Genomic DNA, 13,713 nt, shown 5'->3' on the forward strand with positions numbered 1-13,713 from the left:
ATTGACAGCGTGTAAAAAACAAGGACAAGTCAAAATCTGAATGAAGAATTTTTCAAGACTCTTAAACAGATCGTCTAGTGATTAACAGTGAGATAATATTTTTTCTATAGTTATTTTTTTTTTTATTAGTTGTTAGATATGTCTTTCATTTAACTTTAAAAATTTTTACTTTTTATTCTTTTTTTTTTTTTTAGCATTTTCCTCCCGTTCTTTTTTAAAAAGCAAAAACAGAAAAATTGTTATTTGATTATAGTAGAATTGTATATTTATAGTTAAGTTACCAAGCATGTACATCTGTGAAATTTGTGGCATTAGTTTTAAATTATTACATAATTTAATTCGTCATAAACAGAAACATGACAATTCTATAGTACATACTTGTTCGAAATGTCAAAAGAACTTCTCTAGGAAAGATAGTTTACAAAACCATCAAAAAAAAACGTAAAGTGCAGTTCACGAGAAGAAAAATTGAAAGAAAAGCAGTTTAAAGAACAAAATAAAATACAAGAGAACGAACAGAAGTTAAGAAAACAAGAACTTAAAAAACAGCAAAGAATTTTTAAGAAACAACAGCGTAGAGATAAACAAAAACAAAATCGTCAACAACGACGTGAACAACAGCAACAACAACGTCAACAACAAAAACAAGAACAAAAAGGAAATAAAATACAAAAACAGAAACAAAATTCGTCAAGTTTATTGTCTACGAGTTATGTAGAACAAACCGAAGAAGATGAAACTGTATTGCGGTTATTAGAAGAACATCGTGAATCCATTAAGACACATTTTTTAGAAGGGATCTTTCAGTCCGTGTACACAATAGAATGGGGCTCTCCCTATATCCTTCAACAACTAAAGGAAATTTTCAACAGGCAAAGCGTTAGATTCAAAATCAATTTTAGTCATTCTTTTCTTTTGCAAAATCAAGAAAATTCGGAATATCGTTTTTTCCACGCGTCTATTAATAATAACAGAGCATTAGAAATTCCCAGACTTATTAGTAATTGGAAAGATTTTGAGGAATTTATTGAAAATTTTAGTAATAATGATCATTTGGAATTTGCCCGTCAGCATAGACCAGATAGTCGTTTCAGGGTTCAGGCTATTTTATCGACCACGTTTTATATCAATAAGATGAAAGAGTTTCCTATTGGTTGTTGTAATGTTAACATTCCCGATTCTGTTAAAAATAACAAATACATATATACTCTACAGTACAATTATAACAGGACCAATGATTTTTTCAGCGATAATTTATGCTTCTTCAGATGCTTATCTTTGGCTCGAGAAAAACGGGTAAATGATTTAGACGACTACACTCTCTCCTTGTTTAGCTTGTATACATCAACATATCCGGGTATAAGTATAGGAGAACTAGACAAAATTGAGAAGTTATTTGAAATAAATGTCTTTGTTTACAAGTATGATACGGATCATGTTCCCAACCGATATGTAGTCTTTAGGAGAAGTGCAAACTCTTTTTCTAATACGATGTACGTTTTACTTGTCAATAATCATTTTTGTTATATTAGGGACCTCGAAAGGGCTATTAAGATATTTGGTTGTTCTCACTGTAGTAAACTCTGGACAAAACATTCGAATTTGTTACGACATGAGAAAGACTGTAAAGGGGATGCAACTAAATCTAGGTACCCGGGTGGAATTTTTCAACTTCTTCCAACAGATTTAGAGAAATTAGCAGATGCTGGAATTTCTATTGATCCCGATTACGTGTATCCTTTTAGGTGTACATTCGATATCGAGTCTTATTTTAATAAAGATAATTTACCCGAACCGAAAGCTCAAGCAAACCGAACAGTGTATCACGCCAGACACTTACCCATGTCTATAGCAATCGCTTCAAATGTTCCAGGTTATGAACAACCCGTATGTTACATATCCGAAGGTGATCCTCAAAAGTTAGTAAATCGTATGGTAGACTACTTAGAAGAAATTAGCATTCACGCTTTCACTATTCTCAGTGAAACAACATTCAAAAACACATTCGAGCAAATTGGTGATAATCAGAAATTGAAAGCTGTTTTAGATAAATATCTACATCAAATGGTTGTAATAGGTTTCAATTCTAAAATGTATGATTTAAACGTTCTTAAAACTTACCTTGTGAAGAAACTAATGAAAACAGAAGATTTCAAAGTAGTAAAGAAAAACAACAGTTTTCTTTGCATTTCGAACGATAAGCTAAAATTTTTAGACGTTTGTAATTATCTGGCCCCCGGATTCAGTTACTCAAATTTTCTTCAAGCCTATAATGTAACCGAACAGAAATCTTTTTTTCCTTATGAGTACTTTGACAGTCTAGAAAAATTAAAGGAAACGTCACTCCCACCTATATCAGCATTTTTCAGCTCGTTAAAAAATTGCACCATCTCTCAAGAAGACTACGCTTACTGTGAGAAAGTATGGGAGGAACAGGGAATGAGTACAATGAAAGACTTTTTAGTTTTCTACAATATTCGTGACGTAGCACCAATGTTAACGGCTATTGAACGCATGACGCAATTCTATCAAGAGCTAGGTTTAGACCTTTTCAAACAAGCGATATCGATCCCAGGGGTTACGTTAAGATACCTGTTTAAGACCATTCCTAGAAATGTAATATTTTCATTATTCAACGAAAAGCATAAACATCTTCATCAGCTTTTAAAGTCCAACATCGTTGGTGGACCGTCGATTATTTTCACACTTTTCGTAGAAAAAGGTAGTACATTGATCAGGGAAGATAAACCCGTGCAATCTTTAAAAGGTTATGACGCTAATTCCTTGTACTTATACTGCCTTCAGCAAGATATGCCTACTGGTTTATTTGTCCGACGACGTAAAAGTAATGAGTTTAAATCTGAGAAAACAGACAAGTTTGGACAGGCAGCGTTCGAATGGCTCGAATGGATGAGTCATATACAAAGGGTGCCTATTCGTCATAAATTCAACGGAAGGGAAAAAAATCTAGGTCATGAAAAACAGGTCAAGGTCGATGGGTATGATGAGACGAATCAAATTGCTTACGAATTTCAAGGTTGCTTCTATCATTCTCATTCCTGTATTCAGGAAAAGACCATGATATGTAATGAAACATTTGAACAAAGAAAACAAAAAACAGCGCAGAAGAATGCGTATATTAGAGATATTTTGGGAATTACTCTGATAGAAATCTATGAATGCGAATGGAAAAAAATGAAAAAAGACCCTAGAATATCTGCCTTTTTACGGAAATTACGCCCGCTTAATAATAACTGTTTTAAGAAAGGGACCCGCATCACAAAAGAATCGATACTGTCCGCGGTTGATAGAGACAAAATTTTCGGTTTTGTTCAGTGTACTATCAGGGTCCCGAAAGACCTTTATTCTTATTACGCAGACATGCCACCCATCTTTAAAAATACCCTCGTTGCAAGAGAAGATATAGGTGAAACCATGTGTCAATACGCCGTGAAAAATAACCTATTAAGACAACCTCGACGAACTCTGATTAGTAGTTACCATGCCAAAAGCATATTGCTGACCACACCGTTGCTCAAATGGTATCTCAATCACGGTCTTATTGTAGATGATATTCAAGAAGTGATTGAATATATGCCAAGTGCATGCTTTTCAAATTTTGTGCAAAAGGTTTCAGACGCTAGACGTGAAGGCGATCGTAATCCTGAAAATAGCATCTTAGCCGAAACCATGAAATTAATGGGTAACTCGGCTTATGGTAAGACTCTCGAGGCGCTTGATAAACACACGACAGTTTTATACGCCGAAGATGAAAATGTTGTATCAAAAACCATTAATAGCCCTTATTTCAGAAAAATGACTCCGTTGACATCGACTTTACATGAAATAGAATCCGCAAAACGTACCGTTCTTTGGACGCTCCCCATTCAAATTGGATCATTTGTGTACTCGTACGCAAAACTTAGAATGCTACAGTTTCAATACAATTTCATAGACAGATTTATTCCAAGGGCAGATTATCAACTTTTTGAAATGGATACCGATAGCTTATACGTTGCATTTTCCGACTGTAATATTCAAAGCCTCTTAAAACCGAACTTGATTGATGAATTTTACAAACAGTATCATACGTGGTTTCCGAGTATTGCTTGTCCTGAACACATTCGAGAGCTAGTTGAAAAACAAAGCAACTTTTCACCATATCCTTGTTGTCGCGTACAGCAAAAATATGACAGACGGACACCGGGTCTCTTCAAGCTAGAATTTGAAGGAGACGGGGGTGTGGCTCTTTGTTCGAAGACCTATATTTGTTTCGGAGAAGGGAAGTCTAAAACGAGCTGTAAGGGTTTATCAAAGCGATTGAATGAACTCACAAAAGAAAAGTACCTCAAGGTTTTGCAAACGCAAAAGAGTGATGTGGGAGAAATAAGGGTTTTCGTGTACTAGACTCGGACGTATACACATACACACAACAGAGAGCTAGTCTATCCTACTTTTATATAAAGAGAAAGGTTTGTTCAGACGGAATCAGTACAGAGCCTCTTCTGGTGTAACAACCATGGACCCGCGTTTCAAACATCCTTTTACATGTCTCATCGCCGGTCCTTCTGGGAGTGGTAAAACTGTATGGGTCACAAAATTTATTGAGCATTTAAATCAGATGATGAGCCCGCAACCTGAAGAAATTATATGGTGTTATGGAGAGTGGCAGAGAACTTTTGAAGCGTTACAAGGGATACCAAAATCTTCCTTTTGGGATGGAACCCAACACTGTCTTGTGATACTCGATGACTTAATGGCCGAAACTGATGACAGCGTAACTAAACTATTTACAAAAAAATCGCATCACAATAACATTTCAGTGTTTTATCTTGTACAAAATCTTTTCTCAAAAAATAAGAACATCGCACTATCAGCTTGAATGCTCATTATCTCGTAATTTTTAAAAATCCACGTGACCGTTCGCAGATCGTTCAGCTGGCAAAACAACTGTATCCCGGAAAGACAAATTTTTTACTAGACGCATTTAAGGACGCAACAGACGTACCTCACGGTTATTTGGTGATCGATCTTCGACAGGATACACCTGACCATCTTCGTGTAAGAACAGACGTTTTTTCTCCTGAAAAACAAGTTGTTTATATCCAAAAGTAATGTCTGCGCGTGTAAAACGTAACGTTTCAATGTTGAAACTTCTTGGAGAGGCTAAACCCAGAGTAGCAAAAGCAGTTTTAAATGGAGCGTCACCGGATCTAATCAATACGTTATGCGAATGTGCACTGAATATATTACGCGGTAATCTTCCGCTCAGTCCAGTACAAAAGAAGCGTTTGATCAGACACAAGAGAAGTTTAAGACTTTTATCAAAAAAAGGCTCTTCACCATCTCGACAAAAGAAGCTTTTACAAAAAGGTGGTCTATTAGGTGCCCTTCTTCAACCTGTCTTGGCTACTTTAGGTGGAATACTAGCGGGTGGTTTATGAGATGGAGCATGCCAAGAAAATGGTATTGGTGGACCAACGTCTCTTGGACTCAATCCACACCAGAAGAGAATCACCGGTAACCGAACCGTCCACAGAAAAGCTTTGGGATCTTGATCAGCAGATGAAAGATATTCTAACGCGAAAAGATATGAACTCAATCGAAAAAGCAGAGTTGTATCAACAAGTGCTGTGGAAATTCTTAAAGCGGAAAGATGAACGATCACATCAGATGGTAACTAAGACCAATCCTCAATCAATAAGAACACATGACCCAACAGAACACGACACTTTAACAAAAGATATTATTGAGAGCGTACCTATTTCGTTGAGAAAGAAAGCGGAGAGATTATTGGATTATCTCAAAAGACACACAGAGCTTGAATGGAACTCCGCAAAAGAAAGTCTGTCAACCCTGAAGGATGGGAATATTTTGCTCGTGCTCTGCAGGAATCCAACGTCCCACGTGATCTGTCATGCTGACAGGTGGGCGTATATTAGACAACGTCCGTCGAGGAATTTAGAAACGGTTAAACCGGAGAGAACATCTGCCTGGGTCTCATTCAAATGAAAGGAGATAAAACACTACGCGCTCGCTATTACAATCCTAATCAACCGGGATCTTATGGCGGTATTAAACCGTTAAAGACTGCTACGAAACTTTAAAAAACTGTCGTCAGCTCTTGGCTTTCTCATCAAGACGCATACACCCTTCATAAACCCGTTCGTTACAAATTTCCGCGTCGACGGATTATTGTAGGTGGAATAGACCATCAATGGCAGGCTGATCTCATTGATGTTCAACTATTGAAATCGTACAATGACGGGTACAGATACATTTTGACGTGTATCGATGTCTTCAGCAAGTTTGCGTGGGCTGTTCCTATAAAAGACAAAACGGGAGAAATGTTAAAAGATGCTTTCAGGACTATTTTAGAGTCTGGTCGAAGAACAATCCGGCTCCAAACCGACAAAGGCTCCGAATTTGTCAATAAAAGCTTTCAGCAATTTCTGAAGCGGAATGGGATTGATTTCTTTACTACTGAGAACGAGGATATTAAAGCTGCGGTAGTTGAACGATTCAATAGGACTCTCAAAGAAAAACTGTGGCGTGTGTTTACTCGTCAGAACTCTCCTCGATTCAAAGACGTATTACCCAAAGTAGTGAAAAGTTATAATCATTCTTATCATAGGAGTATCAAGTTACGCCCTGTTGACGTAACAGAGAAAAATCAAGGGGACGTATGGAACACATTGTATTTGGATGATCGACCTAAAAAGAAAACTAGTGCAAAACTTTTGATCGGCGATCGTGTGAGAATAAGTAAAAGTAGGCGACTGTTTAAAAAGGGCTACCTACCCTCTTGGACCGAAGAGTTATTTACAGTGACAAAATCCATTTCAACAACACCTAGAACCTACCAAATTACAGACGATCAGAACGAATGCGTGCGCGGAAGCTTCTATAAACAAGAACTGCAAAAAGTTGGTGCAAAAGAAATCTACAGAATTGAGACCGTCTTGGATAAGCGTAAAAGCGGACAAGAACTTTTGGTGAAGTGGGTCGGTTACGATTCATCATTTAACTCTTGGATACCAAAGTCTTATCTTCGTGTTTACAATTAATTATCATCCTTGTTGTTTTTTGTTTTTTTATTTTTTTTTTTGGTCTTGTTTTTTTTTTCCTGTTTCTTTGTTTGTTTTTTTTTGTTTTTTTTTTGTTTTGTTTTGTTTTGTTTTTTAATTTTCAAATGGAAGGATCCGAAAGTGAAAGTAATAATTCCAACAGAAATTCATCTTATTGGTCTATGTTTGGGAAACGAGTCCCTAGAGGGGAGATCGTGTTCTTGTGTCAGATGATGATTGTGTCGATTGTTGTGTCTGTATCATTATATAACTTGACGCGTGACGGAGAAACAGACAGACTATGGGTAGCGCTTCTAAGTAGTTGTCTCGGTTACGTTCTTCCAAATCCAACACTGAATAAACGAGTTTAATCATGTCTTATTTAGTCTTACCTTCTAATAGCAGCATGAGCTATTTTCCGAATAATTCTCCAGGGCATTATTTTACAAAACTACCCAGAGTGTTAGATTTATCGACAGAATACAAAGTCGGTTTATCAGAAATATTATTCAGTAACACGTATAACAACATCCTTGAGAATGAAGCATTTTTCGAGTTTAGAGTTACTAACGACAGCGAACAAGATACCGTACTCATCCCATCGGGTTTATACGAGTCACCGGATGAACTGGTTAAAACGATGATGACTCATATAAGAAGGAAAATAAAAAAGAAGCACGAGGGTTTCATCAAATTTTATTACGACCGTGCAACTCGCAGAGTAATGATAAGGCTATATAAGGAATGAACTTTTTTGCACTTGAGTTCGACATTGAGCAATCTCTTGAATATTCCAAATCATTATTTATACGGTCCAACGTCTGTGTCGAGTGAAAGGCCATTACATCTAAACGTCGGATTCGAAGCAGTATACGTATATTGCAACCTCGTTCAACCTAGAGTAGTGGGGGATAGCGTCGTACCTCTTTTGAGATGCGTACCGAGCGGAAATAGAAGCAAAGACATAGTTCATCATATTTTTGAGAAACCTAACTATGTTCCTCTCAGACTATTTAATTTTGACACGGTTGAAATCCTTTTAACCAACGACAAAGGCGAACCTTTGACATTTGCTTCAGGGAAGTCTATCGTGATACTTCATTTTCGAAAGAAGAGATTCGATGCGTAAACAGTCGTCATGACAAAAGGGATCGTGTTCAAATCCAATCAAAAAGGTTACGATGATTATTACTGTACTCAAGCAGGACGTGGTCTACCCGTGTTTGTTGGTGGAAGACATCAAAGAGGTCGAGGGCTTGGGAGTATCTTTGGTGGTATTGCAAGATCTCTGTTTCCCATCTTGAAATCGGGCGCTAAAACATTATTAAAAGAAGGTGCAAAAACCGGTGCCCAAATAGCATCTGACGTCATTTCCGGTCAGAATGTTAAAACAGCTTTAAAACGACGCGCGGGGGAGAGTGGGAAAAGATTACTCAACAGAGCCGTGGGTGGTTTGACTTCAACTTCATCGCCGCCGCCGCCGCCGCCACCCGGACGTGTGACTCGGCGTATAAAACGACGACGACCTACTCAGACACGACAAAAGACCAGGAAGAGACGTAGGAAGAACGTAGCTCAAGACATTTTTGGTTGATTATCATGGCTTTGTTACATCCCTATTCCGCAGAGAGTGTACACAGCGGACTCGATCTGTTCTCATTACCCGTCACCCAGACTGCTGTTCAGGATGGTTTGTGGAATACCATCCGATCTCTACTTTGTCGAGTGGAGGTCCGATCGAATTTTCGATCAGCGGGGGGACGTCAGACTACTTGGATTTGCATAACACATTTATGCACGTACGCGTTAAAGTAATAAAGGCGGATGGAACTAATTTAGACGCCGATAGCAATGTTGCCCCTGTTAACACCTGGTTTCATGCCTTGTTTTCACAAGTGGATATGACTTTGAACGATGTTCTGGTGACGTCAAGTGAGAACGTTTATCCTTTTAGGAGTTTTGTAGAAACAATGTTGAATTATGATCAAGGTGCGAAAAGGAGTCACCTGACAATGGAATTTTTTCACGAGGACACCCCGGGTAAACTAGAAATAACGGATAGTACAAATGCTGGCTTCGATGCACGGAAAGAGCTGGTGAAAGAGAGTAAAGAAGTGGATATGATGGGAAAACTACATTTAGATTTCATGCATCAAGAACGGTATCTAATTAATGGAGTTGATGTAAAGTTGAGGCTTATCCCGTCTAAAGATGCTTTCCATCTCATGACCGATGCTGAGGGGTTTAAGAGTGTAATTACACACGCCTCGTTGTATGTTAGGAAGATTAAATTAAACCCAGCCGTGGCCCTGTCACACGAGAAAGCACTTCACATCGGCAATTGTAAATACCCCATGAAACGCGTTGTCCATAAAACCTTTTCTATTCCAAAAGGAAATTTAAGTGCAGTGCAAGATAATTTGTTTTTATCGCAAACCCCGACTAAGATCGTACTGGGTCTAATCGAAAGCACTAGCTTTAATGGAAATTACAAAAAGAATCCTTTTAATTTCCAGCACATTGATCTGTCCTATCTAGCCCTGTACTTGAACGGAAAACAGATACCGTCCAAAGCACTAACTCCGAATTTCAGTAGTAAACAATATGTCAGAGCTTATCACAGTCTTATGCTAGCAACTGGACTGGTTAACAACGATGCCGGAAATGGAATAGATTATAATGCTTACTCTCAGGGTTGTAGTCTTTTTGGTTTTGATCTGTCACCATCGCTATTAGACGGGAACCAGTTTGAACTGGTAAAAAGCGAGTCGCTTAGAATAGAACTTAAATTCTCGACCCCACTAGCTGATCCGATCATTGTGTTCTGTTACAGCGAATTAGATAGTGTAATAGAAATTGATCGCACTCGTCGGGTGATCACTGACTTTTCATCATGAACAACGTAGAAATCGAAACGATGTTAAACGGACACGTTAGGGCGAGACGAATTTTTCGAGGTGTTTATCCTAAAGATAGACTTCCGAACAACCCGAATTCTCGTCAACCTGCTGCGTACATTATTAACACAGAGTCGAGTTCCGGTCCCGGAAAACATTGGGTATCTGTGTATTTTAACGGGATGGGAAAGGCAGAATATATGGATAGTTTTGGGTTCCCGCCTTCTGCGTATCCGACAATTCAAAGATTTGTGGAAAACAATAGTCGAAGCTGTAAACACAACCCGCGTATTATTCAGGATATAACCAGTTCCACATGTGGTTTGTACGTTATATATTTCGTGTTGAAGAAAAGTAAAGGTGAAAGTTTGTCAAAACTTTTATCTAGTTTTAATCCCTATCATTTTCGTATGAACGATTTAAAAGTGGCAAGAGCTGTTACTCATTTATCCCGAGGCACCTTGGTTGGGTAATCTTAATTGGAATGTTTGTTGTTTGAAATAAAATAAAAATAAATAAGATTCCTTATGATAAAATTTATTTCGTGTACACGAAACAAGACATAATTCTATTTACTTTATACCTTAATATATGATTTTTGAAATGAAGAAAATGATGATGATGATGATGATGATGATGATGATAATGATGATGATTATGATGATTATAATACAATTGATAAGCATTAACCGTTTGCTTTTGATTGATTGATCGCTTATGAAATTAAGACTTGCTTTAAATTGTTTAATTACAAATATTTTGTTGTTGATGATGATTATGACGATGATGAAAATGATGTTTATGATATATATGTAACATTGCTATCCATTAATCATTTATAAAAAAAAATGTTTAATGATTGAGTGTGTGAATGATCATTTTATAAGATGTGTATGGTGTATGAAAGTGTTGTTTATATTGTTTTATTTTTTTTTATTTGTTTTTTTTTCTTTCGTTTATTTCTATGATCTTTTGTTTTATCATATTTTTATAATTCTATCATTATATATTATTATTATTATTATTATTATTATTATTATTATTATTATTATTATTATTATTATTATTATTATTATTACATTTCTATTTAGATCGTAATCTTATTTGGTCAAGTTTTGTTGTTTTTGCTTTTTGTTTTTTATTAATATTTATAGAAAATTATAATGATGATTTAAAAGCTTATATGTGAATGTGTGAATGACCTGAGATCATTATTGTATAAGGTGTAACTGGTGTGTGAAAGTACATTGCTTTCGATGTTGTGAAAAAAATAAAACAAAATGAATTTTATTCACCAACACATGGTTTTATGTCTTTTTTATTTTTCTGTGTCTGTTATGGGTTTTTTTTTGTAAAAGAAGATTTTAATTTTTTTATATGGGGAACTACTTTTGTTTCAGTTTCGAAATGTTCACATTAAATTTCAAAGAAAAATTAGCATCAAAAAAGAATCCTTCGAAACTGTAACAAATTGTTGGGTAATATAATTATAAAAGAGTAAAAAATACAAGATGAAAAGATATCGCTTCTTTTATTCAAAACATAAAAAATGATTCGAATCATCAATATGATCATTAACTCAAAAGATAATTGAGTTGTTCGATTACACACCAAATCACAAAGTAAAACATCAATGGGAAAAGTACTCGATTCGTCCAACGATTGACGGGCGAAATCTCCTGTATCATAGAGGGCCACCCACCGTTTGTCTTAATCCAGCTGCTGAGTTTTTTGTCCACATATGAACCCACAAATAAAGCAAAGTTTTCTCTATCCGGGTGAATACGGAGTACACGCTTAATGTAACATAAAAAAACAATGATTCTACCCCAGCTGATCTGAGAGAATAATTCGTCTGCGACGATATACAATTGTTCTCTGGTTTCTATCAACGGACAGGTCGATAAATGTTCGTGAATATACTTATCATATCCTGCAATTGCTTTCTGATAACGATCATCTATCTGTTGATCGAGAAGCAAATCTTTCACAAAAAGTTCCATTTCAGTATCAGTCAAGACAAAAGTACACGAAGTAAAACACACATGAGACGCATTATCCAATACCTTTCTGGTATAATCTGACGAGGCATCGCTAACCAACCACCGTGTGATTCGAGCCAATGATTAAGTTTTTTCTCAAGATGAAGACTAACGATCTGAGAAAAATTTTCCCTGTCTGGATGACGTAAAGCTACTCTTCTAGCGTAAGCAATTAGAATCACTACCCTATACCAGTTGATATGCTGCTGAAACAATGTATCAATCACCGAGCAAAAACCCAATGGGTTATCCAATACTGGTTGTTGAAAGAGTGATTGATGACAAAGACGAAAACATTGATCTATCACAGTTTTAACACAATGGAACATTTCATCTGGTTCTACATTGAGAATTAATGCTTTCACAAGACCACTCATTTTACAATGACACTGTCCCGACAAAAATATATTTCAAAGAACCAATCAAACGGACGAAACTATGACAATATGATATCCAATCAAGATTGGAGAATTTGAAAGAACCAATCAAAATGATTTAGACTACCGGCTGCTCTAAATGACCTTGACCTATTTTTTTTGCCGCGCTGCTGTGCGGTTGACGCCTGAGCTATTTGCCCTTTGACCTTTGAGGGAATCAATGGACTTTTAATTGATTACATTAATAAGTCATTAGACTCAGGAGCAAGAAACCAATTTAAAAGAACAACGCGACTCAGCGTTATAGTCCTTGGACTGTACTGCGTGACCTCAATTTGCGCTGCGGCGCTGCTGAACCAGTCGGAACCTAATAACACCGGGATAGGATCCTTTTAGCCATTTAGCCATTCAATCAGCTGTATAGCCCTACTATTACGCAATTAACCATTCGATACATAATCGATGGCAAATCGAACACTCAATAAACACACGCGATCATCTTACTGATCAAAACAAACAATGCGTATTAACAGTTAACAAATAAGAAGAAGAAAAAAAAAACGTCCAAAGTATCAATCAAACGGAATGAGAACTAAACATAGGTATAAGAGATGATGACAACCAATCGGATACTAGATATTTGAACTTGTAGGATTGAAAGAACCAATCAAATGATTTCAATAAGCATTAGTATCAGAAAACTAGGTCAAATACAATCTAATAGCCAATAAGATAATTGTATATTTAATCAATAACTATGAGTCATTAGACTCAGGTGTACGAAACGGACTTATTATAAAGCATTTGACCATTCGATATATAATCGAACTCAAAATGGGAATTGAATAAACATTCAATAACAAATAATAACAATGAGTCCTTATAAATACATAATCAAACTAAAATCAATACATAATAGATCTAAAAATATTGATTAGCAGGTAAAAAAACGATCACACCAATCATCTACATCCATCTTTTAAATCTGGTTCTAGTCATTCAGCTCACTATACACTACTCAAGCATCAGTAACACACTTTATAGTCACCTGGAACAACTACAAAAGACGTCTAACTTCTACGTCATGGCACAAGACCGAAGGGCTAGAGCTCAGGTGGTCGCTGGTTCGGATAAGTAAGTAAGAAAAGGATTAAATTCAAAACGTGTGTTTTAGTGTATCGTTGTCTTGAAAGTACTGCCCCTTCCTACCTTTCGGAACTAATTGAAAGATAGTCAAAACCCCGCCCCTTACGTTCGGCCAGTGATTCCACCAAACTAGTTGTCCCTCGAATACGCAAAAATACTAGAATGAGATCCTTTTCTCATTTCG

General features: G+C 36.6%; 2 protein-coding genes across 2 annotated transcripts; both read left to right on the forward strand.

Moving 5' to 3' along the window:
* The first annotated feature begins 1,134 nt into the window (after positions 1-1,134).
* On the forward strand, positions 1,135-4,407 carry LOC144969190 (uncharacterized). Its single transcript, XM_078908301.1, has one exon. The coding sequence runs from the start codon at positions 1,135-1,137 to the stop codon at positions 4,405-4,407; it is 3,273 nt and encodes a 1,090-aa protein (XP_078764427.1).
* Positions 4,408-8,666: 4,259 nt separating this feature from the next.
* LOC144969191 (uncharacterized protein F54H12.2-like) lies at positions 8,667-9,964 on the forward strand. The gene is made up of 2 exons (XM_078908303.1): positions 8,667-8,757; positions 8,964-9,964. The coding sequence occupies exons 1-2, from the start codon at positions 8,667-8,669 to the stop codon at positions 9,962-9,964; spliced, it is 1,092 nt and encodes a 363-aa protein (XP_078764429.1).
* Positions 9,965-13,713: the final 3,749 nt, after the last annotated feature.

The sequence above is a fragment of the Berghia stephanieae genome, chromosome 3 (assembly GCF_034508935.2).
Source record: "Berghia stephanieae isolate SIO BIC M18660-M18661 chromosome 3, UCSD_Bste_1.3, whole genome shotgun sequence".
Classification (NCBI taxonomy): domain Eukaryota; kingdom Metazoa; phylum Mollusca; class Gastropoda; order Nudibranchia; family Aeolidiidae; genus Berghia; species Berghia stephanieae.